The following is a 23,197-nucleotide window of genomic DNA, read 5'->3' on the forward strand; positions in this document are numbered from 1 at the left end:
AATTAAATGATCAATATTGCAACAATTTTATTGAGTGAGTTATAAATAAATATTGCTAAAAATGCTTCTATATAAAATATATAAATAGCACATAAAATATGTTTTAAACAGCAAAGTGCGTTCTATGAAAACCCTGCCCTATACTTTGTAAAATCGTGGAAATTTCTCCCTGATGTTCTGAATGAAAGATATGACAAACAAAATTTTCTGCTTGATCACAAACTTCGTTTTTCGACCTAAAACCAATCAGTCAAAAAATGAACTAACATACTAACTTTTATACCCAGCAATATATCCGAAATAATTTTTTTGATATGTCGAAGCTCCACAGGAACTAATACTCATATAAGTATGTTGCTCAATTAACTACAAAATTAAGTCAATAACAATTAAAAAAACAATAATTTTTCCTCACATCACTCGTTTCTGGATCTCTTAATCTCACACCAATTTCTCCAATCTCAAACAACACCGTTTTATCCATATTTTTCCTATCTCTTGACCCCAGAAACGTTTTAATTGCCTTTTCTATTTGTCTGACGCTTCCGTCCTCACCAATATGTATCAATCCCATATACAAAACTTCAAATCCATACCTACAATTAACTTCCATTTTTATTTCCATTTGCTACGGTGAAAATTTCATTTACACTTTTTTAATGTGAGCATTATCTTCCTGATGGTTAACAACTGGCTTGTATTGATCCTTGATGCTCTGCACGTCAAAGTTTAGATCCTTAAACAGCTGAGCAATTGGCGGAAAAATATCGTTGGTCGAAGTTTGATATGCTTTCACGATTATCATTATAACTGGTTTGGCTTTACTGCTGCGCAGAATCGAGTTCAATCGTCCTTTAGATGAAGCAGTAATGTAAATTCCATTTAGGCTATCCAAAATATCACCCTTGTGTATTTGCTCCTAAAACAGTGACTGGTGAATTCGTTCAAGTTTTAATGAAAATTTACAGTTTCAGCAGCAACTCCAGATGACTCAATGTGTACTATCACAGCTCTGTCTCCTGAAAAACTGTTTAAAACTCAATTATATATATATATATATATATATATATATATATATATATATACAGTCGACTCTTGTTAATTCAAAACTTTCTATAATTCAAAGTTATCATGAGTTCCCTAGAAAGTCTCTTTATATTTCGAACTAAATCAATAAATTTTTATGCACTTGATAATTCGAACGAAAAAATCATCGCAACGTAACAAAACGACGCGTTGACGCGACAATTCAAAGTTGCATAGAAGAGAGAGACAAGTTCAAACTTGTATCACCGTGCACGAGCCTTTGTTTTTGTAATGATTAGTTTGACACGCACTTCTTCACGAATTGGTTTGTTTAGTTAAGTTTCAGTTACTGTTACTCTTTCGTTGGTTGTATACAGATTTAATAAAAGTTTGTGTTAGTTATGAGTCCTAAAAAGAATAAATGCTTGACGATTGGTGAAAAGAAGAAGTAAATCTAAAAAGTAGAGAGAGATGAGAAGAAAAGTGATGTTGCAAAAGAATTTAAGATTCATCTGAGTACTCTCTCAACCATAATAAAGCACAAGGAGAAAATCTATGTTTGTGGAGAAAGTGGAAGTATTAACGATGCAGTTTGCTTAGATTGGCATGGTAAATTGAAGACTTTGATTGAAAACTATGATGCCCGAAATATTTTTAATACTGATGAAACTGGCCTATTTTTTAAATGTTTACCGGACAAGACACTTTTAAAGATGAAAAATATCATGAGTGAAAACATAAGTTTTACTTGCAGTAAATATGGACGGATCGGAAAAAAGGAATAAAATCGTTTCCTACTGATTATCGTGCTAACAAAAAGGCTTGGATGACGACAGAACTTTTTAACAATTGGCTTTTAACAGTTAATGGGGACATGAAACGAAAAAAGCGGAAAATTTTACTTTTTTTCGACAATTGCACTGTCCACAACAGTCCTCCTGCATTTTCCTATGTAGAACTCTACTTCTTTCCGCCGAATACAACTTCCAAATTGCAACCATTGGACCAAAAGATCATAAATAAATTAAAACACGCTCTATGGCAAAAAAATTGTTAAGCTCTTTTTCAACCTCTCGACAAGCAGCTAACTACGAATATCGGCTGGTTCTGACGGGTATTTTACTGATGGACAAGGCATGAAGACTCCTAACGATTCTCAACTACTTAAAAAATCCGGTTTCCTAAAAGAAGATCAGGAAAATCTTTCAATAATTACAGATGAACCAGCAATAGAACAGCAGAGGTGTCAGTTAAGGAAACAAGAGCTTCATTCGACACCTTACAAAGCTTCTATCTACAAAACGAAAGTGATGAAAAAGAATTTCAGGCACTTTTTCTCTTAAAAAAAGTTATTGAGCAGTCTGAGCAGCAGCAATGTGCTTTGAATCAAGCAAAGTGTAGAAATGTACACTCAATAATTAGAACTTTTATATCTTTTCTCTCAATAATTTCGAACCATTTGATATTTCTTGATATTTCAAACGCTCGATAATTCGTAATATTCCCTCCAGTTCCGAATTAACGGGAGTCGACTATATATATATAATATTCCCTCCAGTTCCGAATTAACGGGAGTCGACTATATATATATATATATATATATATATATATATATATATATATATATATATATATATATATATATATATATATATATATATATATATACATATATACCTAACACTTATTCCTAGAGTTCTGCATGGTACAAGTTCGAAGTTTAACGTCTCAGGTAATCGCCAAGTTTGGTCCAAGAAGGAGCAGATGTCTAGGTCTAAATTGAAACTGATTTTGCTCAGCTGCAGTAAGACTGACAAGAAAATTTCCGAAAGTATCTCGTCTCCAATTACAGAGTTTCTCAAATAAAATAAGTGACATTTTTTGCTCAGCATCTAAAAAGTAGCAATTTGTGATAAAACTAAAAGTTAAAATTATTAGGGCGGTACCAAAAATTCGACTGGAACATGAAGACACTTCTTGACCAAACATGTCTTCAACAAATATCTGAACTTAGCGGTGTTGTTTCTTAATCCTGCTTTTTCTTTGGTACTTTCGACACAGTTTATGTAAGTATAAGTGATTATTTCACTTTTTTCTTTTATAATACTGCTCAACCAACAAAAAGGGTCGATTGTTCTATTGAAATAAAGGGTGTTTTGCTGAGTTATAAGGCCAAAGTTGAAGATTTTTTCCAGGGTATACAAGAAATCGAGGGTTGTGGAGTTATTGTCTGTCACTTTTGTTTGTGATGCGTTTTCTTTCAGGAATATTTGTACGCAACCTAAAATAAAAAAGTGAAACGTATTACAATGAATGTACATTTAATTTATCTTTTTTATTATTGTTTACTTTTGTAATAATATTGGTAATTTAAATTTAAAAAATGTACAAGAGAATAAAATATTGATTATATTTTCAGTATATGCAACCACTGTTACATCTAGTAAACAATGCAACAAAATCACAGCAAGAATGTACAATACAACACAAAACAAATTCCTGCAACCTGCTTAAAACATTAAGTGCGCATCGAACATAAACATAACCTTTCGATGCGTTAAAAAATCTACCCCATCAATCAACCCCCATTGGCATTTACCTTTGACATCTTTTAACAGGGGGTCAGTTACTGACATCCTTATCACTGTTTGCCCACTTATCGCCACTTGAACGACTCCACTTATCTTGCCGTATACATATTCCAAAACTTGTCAGTCAGATCGGACCAAAATCAGTTGATTAGTCGCCGTCGTAACGTCGCGTTTTGTTGCGTACACAATGGCCGAGCTTATGCCTAGGGTAGACGAAGTGGTGGCGGCAGCGGAGGCGGTTTACGTTAATGAGTTCGGCGCGAAGCCGGATGTAAGGGTTTATGCGCCCGGCAGAGTAAATCTTATTGGGGAGCACACCGACTACAATGAGGGCTTCGTTATGCCGATGGTGAGTTTAAATAAATCTCTTTTAAAGGATTTCATTTTTGAAAAGTAACTATTAGAAAATGGTTAATTTAATTTGCGGTCTTGTGATTATTACGAAATGTTTGTATGCATAATCGTTTAAATTGGTTGTAAATTTTATATTTAGCTTTTCATTAATCTTAATTATTTGCCTATAAATTTAATATATTTATTTGCAATTTATAATTATTAACCATTTAAAATTTATAGAATATGTATTTTTTATTTATTTCTTATTAATAAAATACTAAATTTTTAAAATACTTTATTGATTTTAATTCTTAATATAAAATAATGTAAATAAGTTATGCAATAATTGTATAACAATTAAAGTCATGGATGTTTATAAAGGTTTAAAACAATTTTTTGCTTGAGTTACCGCCTGTTTTTCGATAAGTAATTACCAGATTTATCAGTGTTTTTTACGTGATAAAACCGCAATTTCGCAAGTCGAGTGATTTATTATTTAACACAACAAACATCAATTTACACGAAGATGTCTATCTACAAATTAGTCGAATCAAATTTGTAACGCTTAAACACATCACGCTGCTTAATTTTTCCTTCACGTGATCTTAAGTGGTTCATGACCTGTTTAAATATGTTTGCTTTAAACTGCATTCGGAAATATTTAATAGAAAAACCTAAACGTGGTATATTTTTCTCTCATTCGCTCCGATTAATCTAATAATAGCGAAATAATCGAACTTATCTAAATTCAAACAAACAAAACGTATCTAAAGGTCAAAAACGGCCAAATCTTCATCGATCTTTTGTTGACACAACACAAAATTCAACATCAACATCCTTTGTTTTAAGGCACTGCCCTTAGTCACAGTCATCGTGGGCTCAGCAATAGAAGGAGAGGAAACTACCCTCGTAACGACCAACATCGATGCAGATAAACCACTAAGAACCACCTTCGAAGTACCCAATAAAAACTCTTTGGTCAGAACTATAACTCCTGGCCCACCGAAATGGTCGAACTATGTGAAAGGTGTAATTGCAAATTATCTGGGAAATCTTCCGCCCGCCTTCAACGCGGTGATTCACACGAGCGTGCCGACAGGGGGTGGTCTGTCCAGCAGTGCTGCCCTAGAAGTTGCAACTTATACATTTTTGGACGCAATCACCGAACCAAACACGATCATGTAAGTTCTACTAGTTATCATGACCTTCGTTCAGTTGATAGTTACTATTATAAAACTACAAGATAACCCGTTGAGGGAATGCAGGCGAGTAATTTTGGGGGTCAATACTTGTTTACAACCTGCATATAGTGACGTAACTAGATTTTTATTTTCGCAGGCCGACTGATAAAGCTCTGGCGTGTCAGAAGGCTGAACACGAATACGCCGGTATGCCATGCGGCATCATGGATCAATTCATTTCTGTTCTTGGAAAAAAAGACAATGCGTTGCTTATTGATTGCCGGTACGTATATGATATATATCTAATTAAATTGAGAATTATAAGTTTAGTGTTTTTTAACAAAAACGCAGCTGATATGTAAAGCGTAAGTAATTTCAAATTTAAAATTGATTATCTGATAAACAACAGAAGTGCAAAATCTGTATGAAATTGTTTTAGACACTTGACTTCTACTTTAATTCCAATCACAGATCCGAACTATGTTTTCCTGATCACAAACTCGAATGTAAAACACGAACTGACTGGTAGTGAATATTCGACCAGAAGAAGACAATGTCAAGAAGCTGCACAATTAATTAAAAAAATTAGCCTTAGAGATGCAAATTTAGATGACATCAACTGTAAACCTCAATTATTACATCATAAAATCATTATGTAATAATCTGTTTCTAGATTTAATATCCATTAACACGGATAATGATATTGTAAAAAGAGCGAGACACGTTGTGACAGAAATCCAAAGGACCGTTGATGGAGCTGAGGCATTGAAGGAAAAAAATTATGTGAAATTCGGACAATTGATGGTGGAAAGTCACAATTCTCTAAAGAATGACTATAATGTGTCCTGCCCTGAAATCGACCAACTCGTAGAGTTGGCATTACAAGTTGATGGTGTTGTGGGCAGTAGAATGACTGGAGGAGGTTTTGGAGGCTGTACAGTCACTCTGGTGTGTACCATATAAGGCTTAGTTAAACTTTTTGATGATTTTTGTTTTGATTTTTAGGTTCACAGTCGGTCGGTAGATGATGTTATTGCAAACATTAAGAAAGGTTATAAAGGGAAGCCTGCCTTTTATGTTTGTAGTCCAAGTGATGGTGCTCGACAATTTTGATTGTTTCTATTAAAGTAAAACAAAAGTTAAATTCTAAATATACGTAAACGTCATACTAAAATTATTATTAAATGAAAATACTTATTTTTTGAAATGCGGTGTTTTCTTATCTTCCCAAATGGAAAATTGTTAACAGTACTCATAAAATAACTTTAATCATAAACTGGGTTTCATTTAATATGTAGAGTACCATAAAATAGGAGCAATAAAAGAGCAATACGATATATTTGCTCCAATCTTAATTATATTCATTATAACAGTAATGTCAGTATATTAACAACCTATAGAACACAGATACCATATAATTGAACTCATTTTATTAATGCTTCTCAATCCATTATAAACTAAGTCAGGCAAATATATGTAAATTACATCATTTCAAACAGTCGTTAATGTGATATTTACTTCTTATGATATTCTGATGAATTCGAGAGGTTGTTCAATTAAAATAAAATATGCATGCTTAGCCATTTATCTGAGAAACTTTAACCAAAGCTAATAAAAGATCAAACTAGAAAACAAAATTTACTAATTAATAAAACAAAATAAGTAAAATATATTTAATTACAAAGAAATTAGATTTAAAAAAATATATTAACAATGAATTGTACACCAAAATATCTAATTGTAAGGAACTGTTAATGCCTTCACATCGATCGCCTGCACAACATTTACCGTATGATGGAAAATTGTCAAATCCTTTAATTTCTTTTTTTTTTCCTTCCTATACAATTCCCATTCTCACAAAAAAAGAAAATTCATATTGATGATTTAATTTTAAAAGATAAAACATTTGCAAATAAAATTTAAAACAAAGTACTTGAGCAATTCTCAACGAGATTAAAATCCGTCCCTCGATACTTATATTGCTCAAATTAGATTTTAATGGACAAAAGTTCTGACTCTGAACCTTTTCAATATCAATCGGTGTTCAATCAAGCCGATTGCCCATTGATTATAAAATGAGCGTTCTGCGTGTTATGAAACGAAAAAGGATTAACAAAAGGAGTTATCAGTACAACATGTTACGAGATGGTGTTACGAAAATGTTAGGTATTGAGATAAGTGTTTAGTGCGCCCTCTATACAATTATATATTAAAGTAGACATGACGTTTACAGAGTTAGATTACAAACGTCTAGTTTTGACTACCGTCAGCCAGAGGTCAGAAAAAATAAAGTTGTTAGGAGCCGTAGCAGATGGAGTTGAAGCGGATATGGATTGTGTACATGCACCGTCTACTGTGTACAACCGAATCTCACGTGTTTACCAACACGCAGAGCGTGCAGCATACCGACCGAGCTGTTATGAAACCAACCATCTCGCGACCCAAACCGTGTGAGCCGTCCATCCCTTCGTCGTGCGACCCACCCCCGAAATAGAACGCAGCACCCCGTGCGAGTATCGCCCCGTCATAAAAGTAAAGGTGCGAAACGTAGTGTTTGAGTGTGGTGAGTGATCGATTCAGTTTTCGCGACTCCTTCGGCCATGTCCTCCGCATACAACCGCACCGCCGAGAGCGACGCCTGGGCGCTGCTCGCCCTCAAGTCGGCGCCCGCGAGCCCCTCCGGCGTCCAGTGGAGCCCCGACGACAAGGGCGAGGCGATCGCGCGGATAGAGGGCCGCGAATTTGAGTATCTGGTGCGACAGAACCGCGTGGTCATCGGACGAAACAGTTCACGTGGTGATGTAGACGTTAACATGGGCCACTCGAGCTTCATATCGCGCAAACACCTGGAGGTCAAGTTCGACCACCCCTATTTCTACATGTTGTGCAACGGGAAAAACGGCGTGTTCGTTGACGGGGTATTCCAGAGGAAAGGCGCCCCCTCGATGCGGCTACCCAGATCGTAAGTCCGATCTTGTTATGTAAACAAAGTGTGTTTGTATCGGGAGGCCTTGATAGGTTAAAGCGCATACACGCATGTACTGCTTTGCTTGCTCCACGAGATTTTTTTTTATTAATCGTTTCGTTTACGTTTTCCATGTTCATCACGTGAACCCCTTTTCCCGTTGTGGAAAATCAATACCGGCGAGGTCGGATTTTCACTTCCGGCCCCCCCCGAAAATAAATAAAACCGACGTCAAAATGTTCCTCTGGAACGTTTCGATATATTAATTAAATTTTCCACTCGTGGCGGACGCGATCGAATTGGAATTGTTGTTAGGATGTCGTCATCAAAATAATGGTCGCGTAAATAAACATCGGTCGGTACAGTCGCCGACACTGTCGGTGTTTGTATTTACCGGAGCGGGTGATGCAATTGGATTGGATTTAGTTGGATGTTTTGGATGTTTTGAATGTTTGTTGTCGATTGTGTGACGAAGGGAACTCACACTACTTTTTCCTTAAAATTACATTTTTTCAGGTTGTATTTTATAATGTTAACACAAGCGGAAGACTTTGCTTTCCTCTTTCAATTATTCTATGTCACAGTCACCAACTGTTTTTTTACACATTTTTTACTTCAGTTCTTTATTTTTACAGTCTCCACCATAACTAATGTGACTTGTGGAATCTAATCAAAAAATTGATTTTGGTAATAATTTCGAGGTAAATTAAATTGGGCACCTCGATCCGATCATTTCAAATCAATTATTTTTCTAAATATCTCTCTTTTCATGATATTTGTTCTAGAAATATTCAATTGGATTAGTAATTTTGTGACAAACAAATATTTTTCTCAATGTTCTCACTGTTTATCTTTTGACAAGGCACTTTCAAAAGTTTTATTTAATTTTAGATAAATCAAAGTTTTAAGTTGAGACAAAATACCATTGTAAAATTTGTAAATCTTTTCCTGTTTTGGACAGTTTCTTAATAAACTTGTATATTTTGCTCCTGTCAATTAAAAAGAAATTTTAATATTAAAAATGTTAAATTAAAATACTGCTGTAAATTATCGAGTTCTTCTTTAATATTAGATGAGTTAAAGGTCTAATTTGAGAGACTATACCATTGTAAAATCTGTAAATCCATCTATTCCATTTTGGGCAATTTATCAATAAACTTATAAATTTTCCCCCTGTCAATTAAAAAGAATATTAAAAATGTTAAATTAAAATACTGCTGTAAATTATTGACTTCCTCTTTAATATTGGATGAGTTAAAGGTCTAATTTGAGAGAACATACCTTTGTAAAATCTGTAAATCCATCCGTTTCATTTTGGGCAATTTCTCAATAAACTTATATATGTTGCCCCTATCAATTAAAAAGAATTCTACTTTAATATGAAAAATGTTAAATTAAAAATACTGCTGTAAATTACTGAGTTCTTTAATATTAGATGAGTTAAAGGTCTCATTTGAGAGAACATACCATTGTAAAATCTGTAAATCCATCCGTTCCATCTTGGACAATTTCTCAATAAATAAACTTACATATTTTGTTCCTATCAGTTAAAAAAAATTCTTCTTAAACATTAAATACTTGATTTGTTTAATTGACATAAAACTAAAATAATTATTTGTTTTGAAACATTTTATTTTAACCAATTTTAATTGGTGTTATATGTCGAAGCAGACACATATTGTACCGTTGTAAATCTTCTGTTTTCCAAATAAATTTTTAATGTTATCAGAAAATTGTTTGTCATATTCCGATTACAAAATCGAAATTATTATTATTAGCATTAGATTTCGATAATGGTGATTGGAATATTTGTATTTAAATGTCTAATTAGATTTGGTATCCTAATAAGATTTGTTCATATTATTTCGTTAAAATGCTCATATTTCATAATTAACTAATAAGACAACATGATGTATTGTTTTTAATATGCTTTAATTATTTAGTAAGTATTTATTTTATTAATTTTAACACAAAACCGAGACACAATCGAACCGTCCGAAAAACTGTCGTCATCCTTGACCCCAAAAAATCCGTAAACATCGAAGAACTGTTTCGCACATACTGGTCCGACCATAGGCAATCGATAGACGCAACCGGCAACCGGCAACCGGCAAACGCCAAACGGCAACCGGCAACGAGCAACGGGCGACCGGCGACGTTACCCGCAACCACCGAGACGATCCGCTCGTTTTAATGGTCAAAATATTGACCGTGAACCGAAACGCAAAAGGGGAAAAACGCCGGATCGATGCCTCGCAACAAGAAACACGTGGTTCGAAATTTCCGCGACGTTTCGTTTGTTCTCCTTTTTGTTTTTTTAGGCCGACATCGACGACCGGTCTGTTTTGTGTGTCAGGTGTGTCCGTGGACTTTATACCATTTGGTTGTAGAGGTCGATTTCGTTTGGCACATTCGGTGTGCTCGATAAACCTGCAGTCTAGTCTGAACGTGTAACCACGAAACTAGTTCTTCGGTCTATAAATTTGCAACATCACCTACTCCATTTCGGATTCTACAACAATATTTTGCCTTGTTGTTTTGTACGCAACACCTAACTTGGTTGATTAAAATAATCAGTATGGCTGGATTGTTAGATTATAAACGCGTAGTTACAAATATAAACTTTCATGACTAATTGGAACGATAACAGAGATTATTTTGGACACGGGATAAATGGAACGCCAAAATATTTGCAAAAACGATTAGTCAAATCCGTTCCGGCAAGTCGAAACGCTAAATTTTATGATGGTGGTGCCACGATTTGTTTGTCACTACTTTGCTATCTAATTTGCAGTTGTAAAAATTCACCATGGTTTAAACCATGAACAACTAACAAACTAAGATGACAAATAATTCCTTGTTTATCTTGTGTGCTTTGTTTAATGTTATACATACAGTCACAGTCGTGACATTATCAAAATATTCCAATATCATTGTCAGGATTAACTGCATCACGGACTAGAACAATCTTTAACCTTTCACCACGACTCTCTTATTTCGTTCAGATCATACATTAGCTCCTTTCAGTAAATCGACGCCTTTATTATTTAATCATTTTAAGGATTTTGTGTTGAGGTCATTATATTCAACACGCTTGAAATAAATTTTAGAAGAGGTTACGGCATCAAATAAGTGTAATGTGTGTAGTGAGGTGGGATTTGGGAGAGGCAGATTTAACTGAGGACTTGAAGGATGTAAATGTGATGAAAACGTAAATGCTGTCGATGGGTTCTCATTGAAGCGAGAGAATTGGGGGGAGAGGAAAAGTAGTCGATTTTTAGACTGCAATATATACGAGGGTGATCTGAAAAGTTTCAGGCCTCAACCCAAAGAACGCTGCACTCGTCAATAAAAAGCAGTGAACGCGCAGTTTTTAGTTGACAGTCGTTTGAGTGAGTCGATGTGAGTGTTTTTGTGAAAATGAAAAAAATTGAGTATCGAGCTGTTATTAATTTTTTTTTTTTGAAAGGCCAATACGCCTACGCAAATCAAAGATGAGTTGGACTCTGTGTATGGGGACTCTGCACCATCATTTACCACAGTGAAATTTTGTGCAGCTTAGTTTCTTACGTATGAGCTTGGGAGATGATGAACATTCGGGATGTCCAAAAACTGCAACAACTGACGATAACATTGGTAAAGTTCATCAAATGGTGTTAAACAACCGCTGAATTAAAGTGAGAGAGATAGCAGAGGTAATGAAAATGTCCAAAAAGCGTGTCTGTCACATATTAAATCAAGATTTAGACATGAGAAAGCTGTCCGCATGTTGGGTGCCACGTTTGCTCACGTTAGACCAAAAACGTGTTTCTATGAACATTTCCAATGCTCTGTTGGCGCAGTTTAGGCGCAATAAATCCAAGTTTTGGCGCCGATTAATTACTGTAGATGGAACTTGGATACACCATTATACGCCCGAAACAAAAATAAAGTCAAAACAGTGGAATGCATAGGGGGAATCGGTTCCAGAAAAGGCAAAAATTGCGGAAAAACGACCACATTTGCAGAAAAAGAAAATTCTGTTTCACCTCAGCGGTTGCCACAGCTAAAATCCATGAATTACGGTTTGAACTGCTTGACCATCCGGCTTACTCACCAGATCTAGCCCCAAGCGACTTGTTTCTGTTCCCTCATCTAAAAACTGCGCTCGGAGGACAGAGATTTTCATCAAATGAGGAAACAATCACCATTGTGAACAATTATTTTGCAGAGAAAAACGCCGAGTAGTATTTGGACGGATTAGAAAAATAGGAGAATCGTTGGGAGAAGTGTGTGGACTTGCAAGAAGATTTTATAGAAAAATAAATTAAAAAAAAAATTGTTGTATCATTGTTGGGTCGGAAGCTTTTCAGACCACCCTCGTAGAGTGGGTGAAAAATTCCGGATACTGAGAGAAGATATTTTCTGTTAGTCGGTGTGACCTTCACGGTGAGACTGCGCGGAAAAACTTTCGGTGTCCAAGTGTCCGTTTTGTGTTGCGTTGTTTTTAATAGAACAACCTTGACATTTTTAATGATAAGCCAGTTGTTTCTGTACGGAATCGACGATCGACGATCGACGATCGACGAAAACAACGGGCACTCGCGAAAATCGCTATTTATAACCGCACCGCACTTCCTCCGTCGTACCGGCGTTATATTTACGAGAATGACTCTGCGAGTGTTTTTCCACCCTGCGTTTAATGCCGGTCGCAATCTAAATTTACCCCGCGCGTATACATTATTCATGGGGCACCGGATCGGGTCGATCGCGCGGCCGGTTTTACATTGCGAAGACGCAATTTGACGCGAGGAGAAAGTCTAGAAAATGAGCCGTGTTTACGTTCGCGCTAAACACGCTAAAAACAGACAACGTCGCGACCTTTGCGAACAATTTACCCGCGACCTTGGGACCGATACGACCAATTTTTCGGGATAATGACGAAATATCTAATGTTGCCGGTTTATTTAAACATATGTTATTTTCGGAGGTTTTTCGCGGTACTGTTAACGTAATGTCTCAACTAACTAAGCGTAAATATTTAGAACCGGAATAGATCTCGGGCCTAGTACAAATATTATCATTTTTCTGACGAACGTTGCCTCTCTTGTTTGTTTACTTACAAAGCCGCGTTCCCCGTAATCGAAAAACAGATAAATTATTTATAAAGGCCGGCGTATTAAATAATTCTGTTATGGCAAGATTGTGGGCATGTAGACAGGCTTCAAACAGAAAATACATACTGGGTAACAAGTGCGTTTGTTTATTCGCCGATTATGATACATAAGCGACGCGATAAAACCGGCCAATTCCCCTTCGTTTCATTTCTGTTTCTTAATATGTAGAAATATATTTTCTACTCACTCTATTCTTTAAAATAATATAATTTAATTATTTTTTATTATTAATATTAATAAATAATATTAGTCATTTTTATTTAAATCGTGTAAAATACTATTTATACACCTCTTATATTTATAGTAATGTTACTCATTTACCTATTTCTCCTTCGATTTTGAACTGTTTCTTAAGTAGAATATATGTGTTCAAATACCCCGTATATTTTTAGATTCTGTTCTTTATTTCTTAAGTAAAAATATATTTTTAAACATCCCCCGTATATTTTTTGATTATTTTTTTAAATAAATACATTTTTATTAATAAAATGTCATATTAGTATAGTATTTATTTATATTGGGAGAAAATACCCGTGTAAAATAACTTCTAATCTTCTTCCTTCTATTTTGGACTATTTTTTAGTAGAATGTACGCTATCGCTCATATGTAGAGCAATTTTAGAAATTTTCATTTGTCTTGATAAATGTCTACGTTTAAATAACCATATTATTGTCAGTTATGTAGTATGTTTGATAAAAACAATATATCAATATACTTGTTTATTAGTGGGTTTAGTTAGGCATCTATTAATATTTGAAAAATATTCAAGGTCAAAAGTAGAGCAACTTTATAATAAAATAACCGTACGTACATTTAGCCTTCTTTTATTTAGTATCTAGTAACATACCGATTATTTTTAATAACTTCTAAACACCTTTTCTTTATTGATTTTAGTAGCATTTCAATTTACTCGTTCGAAATTTCTTTTGAGTGATTTTGAACTTCTTCGTAGTGTTCATCCAGATTTAACAGTTTTTTGTATGGATTTTCCGGTCTATTTTTTCTCAAAAGTTTTCCATTGAATGAGGTCTGAGTTTTGTGCTGGCCAAGGCATCATGACACGTACTCCCTGAGAAGCGAACCATTCTTTAACTATCTTAGACGTCTGTTTCGGATCGTTGTCGTGCTGTTTATCGTGACTCTACAGAATGTCACGATAAACAAAACGATCCATTATCCAGTGTAGGACCATGCCAAACTCAGAAAAACATCTCCAAACCATAATGCCTCTTCCACCATGCTCCACATTAGAGTCTAGTGTACTTGGGATTATACCTTTCATTAATTGGTTCTCTCACCTATGAAATGCCATCAAATTTGAATAATTGGAGCCGACTTTCATCGGAAAACAAAATTGTTTTCCATTGCCCATCTATCCAGTGCACATGTTCTCTTGCAAAAAATAGTTTCGCTGCTCTGTAGTTTGCAGATATGAAGGGCTTCTTTGCTGGTTTTCTACCACAGAGACCAGCTGCTTTTAGTCTTATTTTTTGATTAATAAATTGATAAAAGTGTCGCGAATAACAAGCATTTTTATTTTCCTGTCCAAAGCTATGTGAGTCTGACCTTTCCTACTAATTTTCGGAACTCCTTCCAGTGTATTCCTTCTGTTTAAATTTAAATCTACTGCAATTTTGCTCTACTTTTCACCATTCCGGAACATTTCTACAATTTATTGCTTAATTTGTATTGATATGTGGTCACTTTTAGGCATTTTTAGTTTTAAGGAATGATGTCGGACACAGAAATAAATTATAAAATATTGGGTTTGGTTGTTTTACTTATAAACCCTTCCCGAAATAAAATGTTGCATAAAAACTATGTAAATAAAGATATTCGTGATTGAGATACGAAATGTTTAGGCACGTATTCATTATAAAATTAATTTAAATTAAAAAGAATTGTTCTTTTAATAAAATGATTATGTTTTTTAATTTGTTGCTCTACAATAAATTCGTTTTTATTATTAAGGTCATATTAGTCATGTTTATATAAATTGGGAGAAATTACTTGTGTAAAATACCTAAATTTTCTTCCATTTTGGTCTTTTTCTGTGTATTTAAACATCTCGTATATTTTTAGATTCTGTTCTTTAAAATAATTCTTTTTTTTTTAATATTAATATGTCATGTTAGTCAAATACATTTAAACTGGAAGAAAATACTGATATAATGTCTCTAATTCTCATTTCATTCTTAAGTAAAAAGTGTATTTTTAAACATCTCGTATATTTTTTGACTCTGTTCTTGAAAATACATTCATTTTTATTATTAAAATGTCATTAAATCTTCTTCCTTCCATTTTGGACTGTTTCATATGTAGAATGTATGTATTTAAACACCCCATATATTTTTAGATTCTGTTTTTTAAAGTAAATCTTTTTTAATACTAATAGATCATATTAGTCTAATATACTGCGTGTAAAAAATTTATTCAAATTTTTTTAGAAAAATATTAACCAATTACAGAATAATAGGTCGGACCCCCCTTTTAATTAATACACTCATTGACGCGTCGTTGTATCGATCTAATGAGATTATCGACATATTCTTCTGATATCTCATCCCAGGCGAACTGAATCTGACGTCATAGTTCATTAAGAGTCCGTGGAGAAAACTAAGCGTCGCCCCATCATATTTCACACATATTCGATTAGGGAAAGATTTGGAGATCTGGGTGGCCAAAGCAATAAATTCACATGGGAGGCTTCTAGCAAGTTATCTTGCTGAAAAACTAATCCGAGATCTATTCTTATGTAGGGAAGAAGAAGAAGGTTTCAAAACGTCATCCACATATTGCTGGGACGTCATATTGCCTCTAATGAAAACTGAACCTATAATGTTGTGAACATGCCTCTTCAGAGCAAAGCGAGGATCACGTCTTTCTCTACGTCGTCTCGTTACTAACGCATGACCATCGGCATGCCCAAGCAAAAGCGTGATTCATCATTAAACACAATGTAATTCCATTCCTCATTCCACTGTTGACGTTCCTTACACTACGTTGGCGCCTATGGTTTGCTGTTAGAAGTAAAACCAAAAAAAGCCAATAACTCTATAGGCCAAAAGAACTTATACGGAGGTAAACAGATCGAATACCAATTGACCTACCTTCATCGGCAATTATCTACGTTGAACTCATCCTGTCCCTTAGGGCCAGGTTTCAAGGGCAGGGGCTATCGAATCAAAAATTTTTACATGCAGGAATTTCGGACTTTTTATGGGCTCATGAATGAATGCTCAAAAGAAAAAAAATGTAGCTCAAAAAAGAATGAGTCTCTTTTTAAATTTTAAGTTTTCTATGTACTTATACTTTTCTCATTGACATTAAATAGTTAATTCTGTCGATTTCGAAGTGTTCTTAGTAGTGACATTTCGGGCTTCTATGCATTTTATGACGCCTTTACTTTACTCCTTTGAAAGAAATCCTTTACTTTACTCTTTGATTTTCCAGATGCACCTTCAGGTTCCCGAGCACGAACATCCGACTGTCGTTCCAGTCGCTGGTCGAGGACGGATGCGAGGCGCCGCCCCGCGTTCGCGAGGTCTCCCCGGTACGAATGAGGGACCGTGCGGGTGGCGGCGGCGGCGGCGGCGGCGGACCAAATTCGTTGGCGCCGCTTCGCATCAACATCCCCGACGCCGCCGACGTATACGGGTCACCGTTCCCCTCTCCCACCGGCACGATCAGCGCAGCCAACAGCTGTCCGGCTAGTCCCAGAGGTAAACGTAGATGTCAGATTCGAATTATTTATATCCACCTTTATAAAATCAACGAGTTCTTTTTAACGTATGAAAGTGTTGAAACACTGTTTAAGGTAGTAAATGATGTTTCTTTTTACAGGAGGTCACCATGGTGGTAATCATTCGAAAAGGAGCGTGTCGGCGGAATTGCAGATGGTGGCACAGTACGCTGCCCAGGTGGCCCACAGGGACGACAGTCATCACATACAGTCGAGTCATAGTCCCGACTACAGGCAACCAACGTCGAACGGAAACTCGGTATGACGAAAAGATGAGAAATATATTTCTAATACGGGTCTTTTACGAATACGGAATTTTTTACATTTCCATTGATTTGAGGTTTTGCTTGACACGTTCGAATTAATAATCATATTTTTCTTTCCTTTCATTATCTTTGGAGTACTTCAATTATATAGTAAATAATGCAGTTTGTGCTATTTTTGCAACGATTGGACTTTATCATACTGGGATTTTTCCAATTGATTAATAAAACATTCAAGGTAAACAACAATCTTATCATTTTCACGTTCTTTTGGAGTTTGATATAATACATTTTTAAATTATACACAATCAATCGTAAATAACAAACAATATTGTAAATTGTAAAATTTTGTATTTGTTTTATTTATACTTATAATATGCTAATAAGACAATCATTTATTTACAAGCAACAATAAAATCATTTAATAGTATTGAAGTTTAAACGATTTAAAATTATGAAAATTGTGTATCTAAATTAAAAATGACATTATATAATAAAATAATGAAAATAGATAATTATTTAATTTCCACGAAAATTGTGTTATATTTTTTTATTTTACTTGAGCGATCAAAAGATGTATTAGAGACACTAAAATTTGAAGAGAGAGTTGTGAAAAAGTGTTAATAATTTGAAAAATTACATTAATCATTTAGTACTGAGACATACCTCTGAGTATTTATAAAATTATTTGGTTGATAATAATCCGTATGTAAACAATTCAAAAATTACGAAGAAATTATGAATCATCTAATTTAATATTAGTTATAATTTTGTCATTATATAATGGAAAATTAAGTCAGAAAATATTTCTAATATTTTTATTGATCATTAAGTGTACATTTCATATTTTTTTGATCAAATACTGTCAACTATCAACTTTTAGACAATTAAAAATATTAACCTTGTTTTTACATACTATCTTCAGAGTAGTATTTGTAAAACATTGTAGTTTAATTTTTCTGTTAGATAGACATTATCACACTGAGCTTTTTTATATTAATAAGACTTTCAAGGTAATCTTCAATCTTATCATTACCCACGTACAATTAAAATTTGATTTAAAAACGTTATTCATTAAACAGTAAATATCAATTAAATTTTTTATTTATTTATTTCGACATTCATTATTATTATGTGCAACTTTAAAGTGAAGTTGAATGTCGATCAATCTTATATAAATTAAAATATTCTTATTTTAACATCACTAAATTGCTGTATGTATATAAATATTCGTTTTTTAGTATCATCTTTTGAATTGATTATGTAAAAACATTGTAGTTTAATTTTTGTTTTTAGTATATTTTATCACAACGAGACTAATTGGTATTCAAAATGAAATTATATAACGCATTTTTAGTTCAAATATTTTGTAAAATCTGATAAACCCTTAAATAATATAAACCAATAATTTCTGAATTCAGTATTTTTTTTTGTCGTTAAAGTATATATTTTTTATTATTCTGTAAATTCAATTTTATCAACTTTAGCTAATCTTGCATTTTAAGTATTATATTTTAATTTTTTCTTGAGGGAATTATAAAGATTAGTAGTTGTTTGGTAGTGGATAGACTAATCTACTTGACATTGTCAAGATTAAATTATTTATTATTTTATTTAATTTAACGTATTTGTAACACATATTATACATAAAGTTTATCCTTCTATACTCCTCCATATGAACATTAATTATGCCAAGTCTCACATTCCTTTGTGAACATAATGTGCTTAAAAGAGATAGTGTTCTTTTTCTATAAATATATAGATTAATCTTGTCTTCTACATTTAATCTTCATAGTACATATGTAAAAACATTTGACTTTCATCTTTGAATATTTAGATTTTATTACATTAATATTTTTTAAGTTAATGAATAAGAAGTTTAGTAGGAATAAGGTAAGTTTTGGAATTTGTGTGTGTAAAATGAATATTAAAATTATTAAATTATGATTATAACACATATTTAATTAAGATATTAATTATGTACTCTTATAAAAACTAATGTTTGCCACTATTCCTATTCTTTCATCATTAAAATATTTATTTTATTATACTCGAACGTTCAAAATTCTAGCAACTTTAATAAAATTTAATGGCATATGTTAAGTATTATATTTTGAGGTTTTTATTAAAAAGATTAATGTTGTTTTCATCTTTTTTGAAGTAATTTGAAATATTGCAGTTTCATTTTCACGTTAGATAGAATTTATCAAACTGATATTTTTTTAAGTTAATTAATGAAACTTTCAAGATAATCTTCAGAATTATCAGTTCTCACGTATTGTAAAAGGTTGATATAAAATACTATTTTTTATGTAGTAATTAATTTAATACACTTATAAATTCTAAATATAAACCCTCTGTTTTTAATATTTTTATTTATTTCGATTTATAATCTATAAAATTATATAGATATAATTCTATTTAAATTGTATATAAAACTTAATTAATTCTACCAAAGAGTCATAATATTTCTTGAATCTTTATTAAATGTGAAAGTTAAAGTTATATAAAATATGTTTAGTTATAATATTTATCAATTCAATCAATATATCTTTTAATTTGTTTTCCTGTAATAAACCAATGTATTTTATACAAACACATTATACCAAATTTATATTTATTTAAATATTCTCAATTTCTTATGTCTTATATATCAATCAAACTATTTAAAATTAAATTTGAAATTATATAATGCATCATTACCTTGCCAATACAAAACACTAATTTACTGTACTAAATATATAAATTTCTTTTCAATTTTTTAGGGGTAGACTGAATACATAAAATACTCCCATTTTAACACCTTAGGCTATGCACGATATATTTGTAATTTTTGATTTATGATTTTACTTAAATAAAAATTACATTACATAACATATTAACAAAAGTTAATTTTTATTGAAATGTTGTTAAAAAACAGCTCTAACTTGACGAATTTCCTACGGATCACACGCGTAATTTAATAATCTAAAAAACAATAGTTTTCCTCACGTCATTCGTTTCTGGATCTCTTGATCTCACACCGATTTCTCGAATCTCAAACAACACCAATTTATCCATATTTTTCCTATCTCTTGACCTCAGAAACGTTTTAATTGCCTTTTCTATTTGTCTGACGTTTCCGTCTTTTCCGTTATGTGTGAATTTTATATACAAAACTCGATTTTCCTCGATGGATGTTGCCAATCTGGATGTTAAGTAAAATCTTAAATGGAATAACCTAAATATATTTATTTAAAGATAATAGGTTTAATTATGAATAACATATTTTTTATTGCTATTGTCTTATAAAGGTTAAATATACCCTAACAGAAATAATTATTTTTATATTTTTGTTTCGTCTTGTTATGTCCGCTACCAAGATTCAAATGAAAATGGTGTTTAAATTCAGGTTGAATTCAATTTGACTTAGTCTCCTTTATCGATCGTAACATACATAACACGGAGAATCCCTAAATAATCTGATGAGAAATAGTATAGTATATAGTTAACATTTCTTCTCTTATATCATTTTTTTTTCTGCCTAGAAATAATGTTGTATCTATGGCGTTTATAGATCCCCCCAGTGGTGATAAATGAAAGTTACGTCGCGAGCAGCAGCAATAAGGACGAGAGCAAACCGCCGTTTTCGTACGCGCAGCTGATCGTACAAGCGATAGCCAGCGCTCAGGATAAACAGCTCACGTTGTCCGGCATCTACAGCTATATCACCAAGCACTATCCATACTACCGGACGGCGGACAAAGGCTGGCAGAATTCGATCCGGCACAATCTCAGCCTTAACCGTTATTTCATAAAGGTTCCTAGGAGTCAGGAGGAGCCCGGCAAGGGTTCGTTTTGGCGGATAGATCCCCAATCCGAGTCGAAGCTTATCGAACAGGCGTTCAGACGGAGACGACAGCGTGGCGTGTCCTGTTTCCGCGCCCCATTCGGTTTAAGTTCCAGGTAGAGATGCCTCAACCATGTTCTAATATTTAAATCTTATGAATGTAATTTTGCAGGAGTGCTCCTGCGTCTCCGTCACATGTGAGCATGTCGGACCTGATGGCGTCCGAGTGTCTCTCGAGAGAGGGTTCGCCGATCCAGGAGCACATGTTGGAAGTATCGCAGAGCGCGCCCGGTAGTCCGGGTGGCGCCAACGGCTCCGGCAGCAGTCATCAGCAGGCGGGGGCATCGTATGCCGGTTCGGGCGGCATGATCGGTCATCAGCAGATGACCGCACTCGTCGGCGCCAACAGTGCCAGATTGTTGTTGCATCAATCCATGGATGCGATCCAAGAGCAAATTTTAGCCAATGGCCAGGATTATAGGGAAGGTATGGGACTGTTCTACTTTATCGTTTGTTTTACTCTAATCTGTTTATTTACAGAAAAGTATCATGTAAATTCTAACATAGAAGAGAGATCGATGTCTCCAACCTTCTCACCTCAACCTGTCATTGTACAACCTACAAACTATTCACCTTACAGGTATTTTAGTCCCATTGTGCTAAATTATAAAACTAAACCGAGTATGTTTTAGTGGAGGTAGCGGTTATAACGTGGGTTTGGATTTAAAGCGGCACATGGAGGACCAAAGTGCTGGCAGTCCATCGAGCACCGACAACCTCGAAGAACCAGAGATGAAGAGATCAAGACAAGACCAACCGAAATACGAGACGGAATAATCGCTGTTTGATGCTGAATGGTTTATCAAGTTTTATCCTAAATCTTGTCCTATATAAATACAAACACTTTTTTAATACGTATAAAATTTAATTTCTTTTTTGGCTGATTGTAGAGCACATGAACTTGATTTTTGGTTTGGCCTGATCTGATTTTGGATATGATGGAGAAATGATCTCAATCCCGTTGACAAAAACGTAGAGGTAGTTTTTTTCTATATAAACAGTTGAATTACAAAAATCGTTAATGAATTTTAATCTATGCAAATGAAACTCATATTCTTTTAAAAAATACATGAATAGATGCGATGAGAAAACGCATTTCTGTTTCCGATTAATCGATATATTGTGTTAGCCATTTAATTAAGCACTTGTACTGCGTGTGAAAGTTGGTAGTTATATTCATTTATTAAAATTAAAATTGCCGGATCATCATTGTGTTTGTCATCATGGAAGGTATGTTTTATTTTTTGACAAAAATGCAAGTTTGAGTGATAATTATAATTTACCGGGTTATTTGTGAATGTTCCTCATCATTTTTTTTTTTTTGTAAATATACTTTAAAATTTTTACCATTATTTATGTTTAGTTAAATTTTTATGTATACATTTGCAACCCTCTTGTGATTTTTGAGAAGAATTTTATTTCGGTCTCGCATTGATTTGTAACGGGCGGTGACATGTGCAATTGAAAAAAGTATTATTTGTTATTATTGTTGCATTGTAAAAAATTGTTGAAATTTATATTTATTAAGCCGGCGTGTTGTCCGTCCGCAACAATTCAATTACGAACCGCATGAATGCTAAATTGTTATTATAAAGAGCGTTCATGCAGATCCATTATGTTTCTACAAAGTTGGATCAAAAATGACTTGAATGAAATTCTATACCGTGTTTATAAAACTTGATAACATCATTTCACCAAGGATTATATGATATGAATAAAAACAAAATGGGATATTAAAAAGAGACACATTTATAACAAACTGGAATTTATTTTTTATTAATCCCAATGCTGCCGTCTTCAATGAATCTTTTCCCACGACTCCGCAAAGAAGGCATTTCAGGCGGACCGTCGTCAACTGTAGCTGGTACTATTTTTGATGACGTTCGCGCACTTTTGATGATTTTTTCGACTATTTAATAGTCCCTTTTATTATTTGTTAGATATACATGTATACAAAATTATGAATGTAGGTATTTAAATAAAGTACTATTGCTGTGAATGTTTCTGGAGTTTTATTATTAATAAGGAAAATAACAAAATAAAACAA

The 23,197-nt window shown here is 33.6% G+C and overlaps 3 protein-coding genes across 3 annotated transcripts; 2 read left to right on the forward strand and 1 right to left on the reverse strand.

The window, feature by feature from the left end:
- Window positions 1–10: 10 nt before the first annotated feature.
- LOC109608298 (uncharacterized) lies at window positions 11–3,749 on the reverse strand. Its single transcript, XM_020024719.2, has 8 exons — window positions 3,626–3,749; window positions 2,973–3,307; window positions 2,704–2,918; window positions 967–1,027; window positions 651–919; window positions 416–596; window positions 284–366; window positions 11–236 (listed from the first exon to the last, which is right to left on the reverse strand). The coding sequence occupies exons 1-8, from the start codon at window positions 3,660–3,662 to the stop codon at window positions 104–106; spliced, it is 1,314 nt and encodes a 437-aa protein (XP_019880278.1). The 5' UTR covers window positions 3,663–3,749; the 3' UTR covers window positions 11–103.
- A 50-nt stretch (window positions 3,750–3,799) lies between these two features.
- Window positions 3,800–6,283, forward strand: LOC109608309 (galactokinase-like). The gene is made up of 6 exons (XM_020024730.2): window positions 3,800–3,966; window positions 4,803–5,134; window positions 5,292–5,417; window positions 5,574–5,755; window positions 5,808–6,082; window positions 6,140–6,283. Exons 1-6 carry the CDS (start codon window positions 3,805–3,807, stop codon window positions 6,245–6,247), a joined length of 1,185 nt encoding a protein of 394 aa, XP_019880289.1. The 5' UTR covers window positions 3,800–3,804; the 3' UTR covers window positions 6,248–6,283.
- A 1,213-nt stretch (window positions 6,284–7,496) lies between these two features.
- Window positions 7,497–23,149, forward strand: LOC109609204 (forkhead box protein K1). The gene is made up of 7 exons (XM_020025840.2): window positions 7,497–8,096; window positions 16,710–16,978; window positions 17,100–17,257; window positions 20,818–21,206; window positions 21,263–21,576; window positions 21,631–21,730; window positions 21,783–23,149. The coding sequence occupies exons 1-7, from the start codon at window positions 7,735–7,737 to the stop codon at window positions 21,925–21,927; spliced, it is 1,737 nt and encodes a 578-aa protein (XP_019881399.1). The 5' UTR covers window positions 7,497–7,734; the 3' UTR covers window positions 21,928–23,149.
- The last annotated feature ends 48 nt before the right edge of the window (window positions 23,150–23,197 follow it).

The sequence above is a fragment of the Aethina tumida genome, chromosome 1, assembly GCF_024364675.1.
Source record: "Aethina tumida isolate Nest 87 chromosome 1, icAetTumi1.1, whole genome shotgun sequence".
Lineage (NCBI taxonomy): Eukaryota > Metazoa > Arthropoda > Insecta > Coleoptera > Nitidulidae > Aethina > Aethina tumida.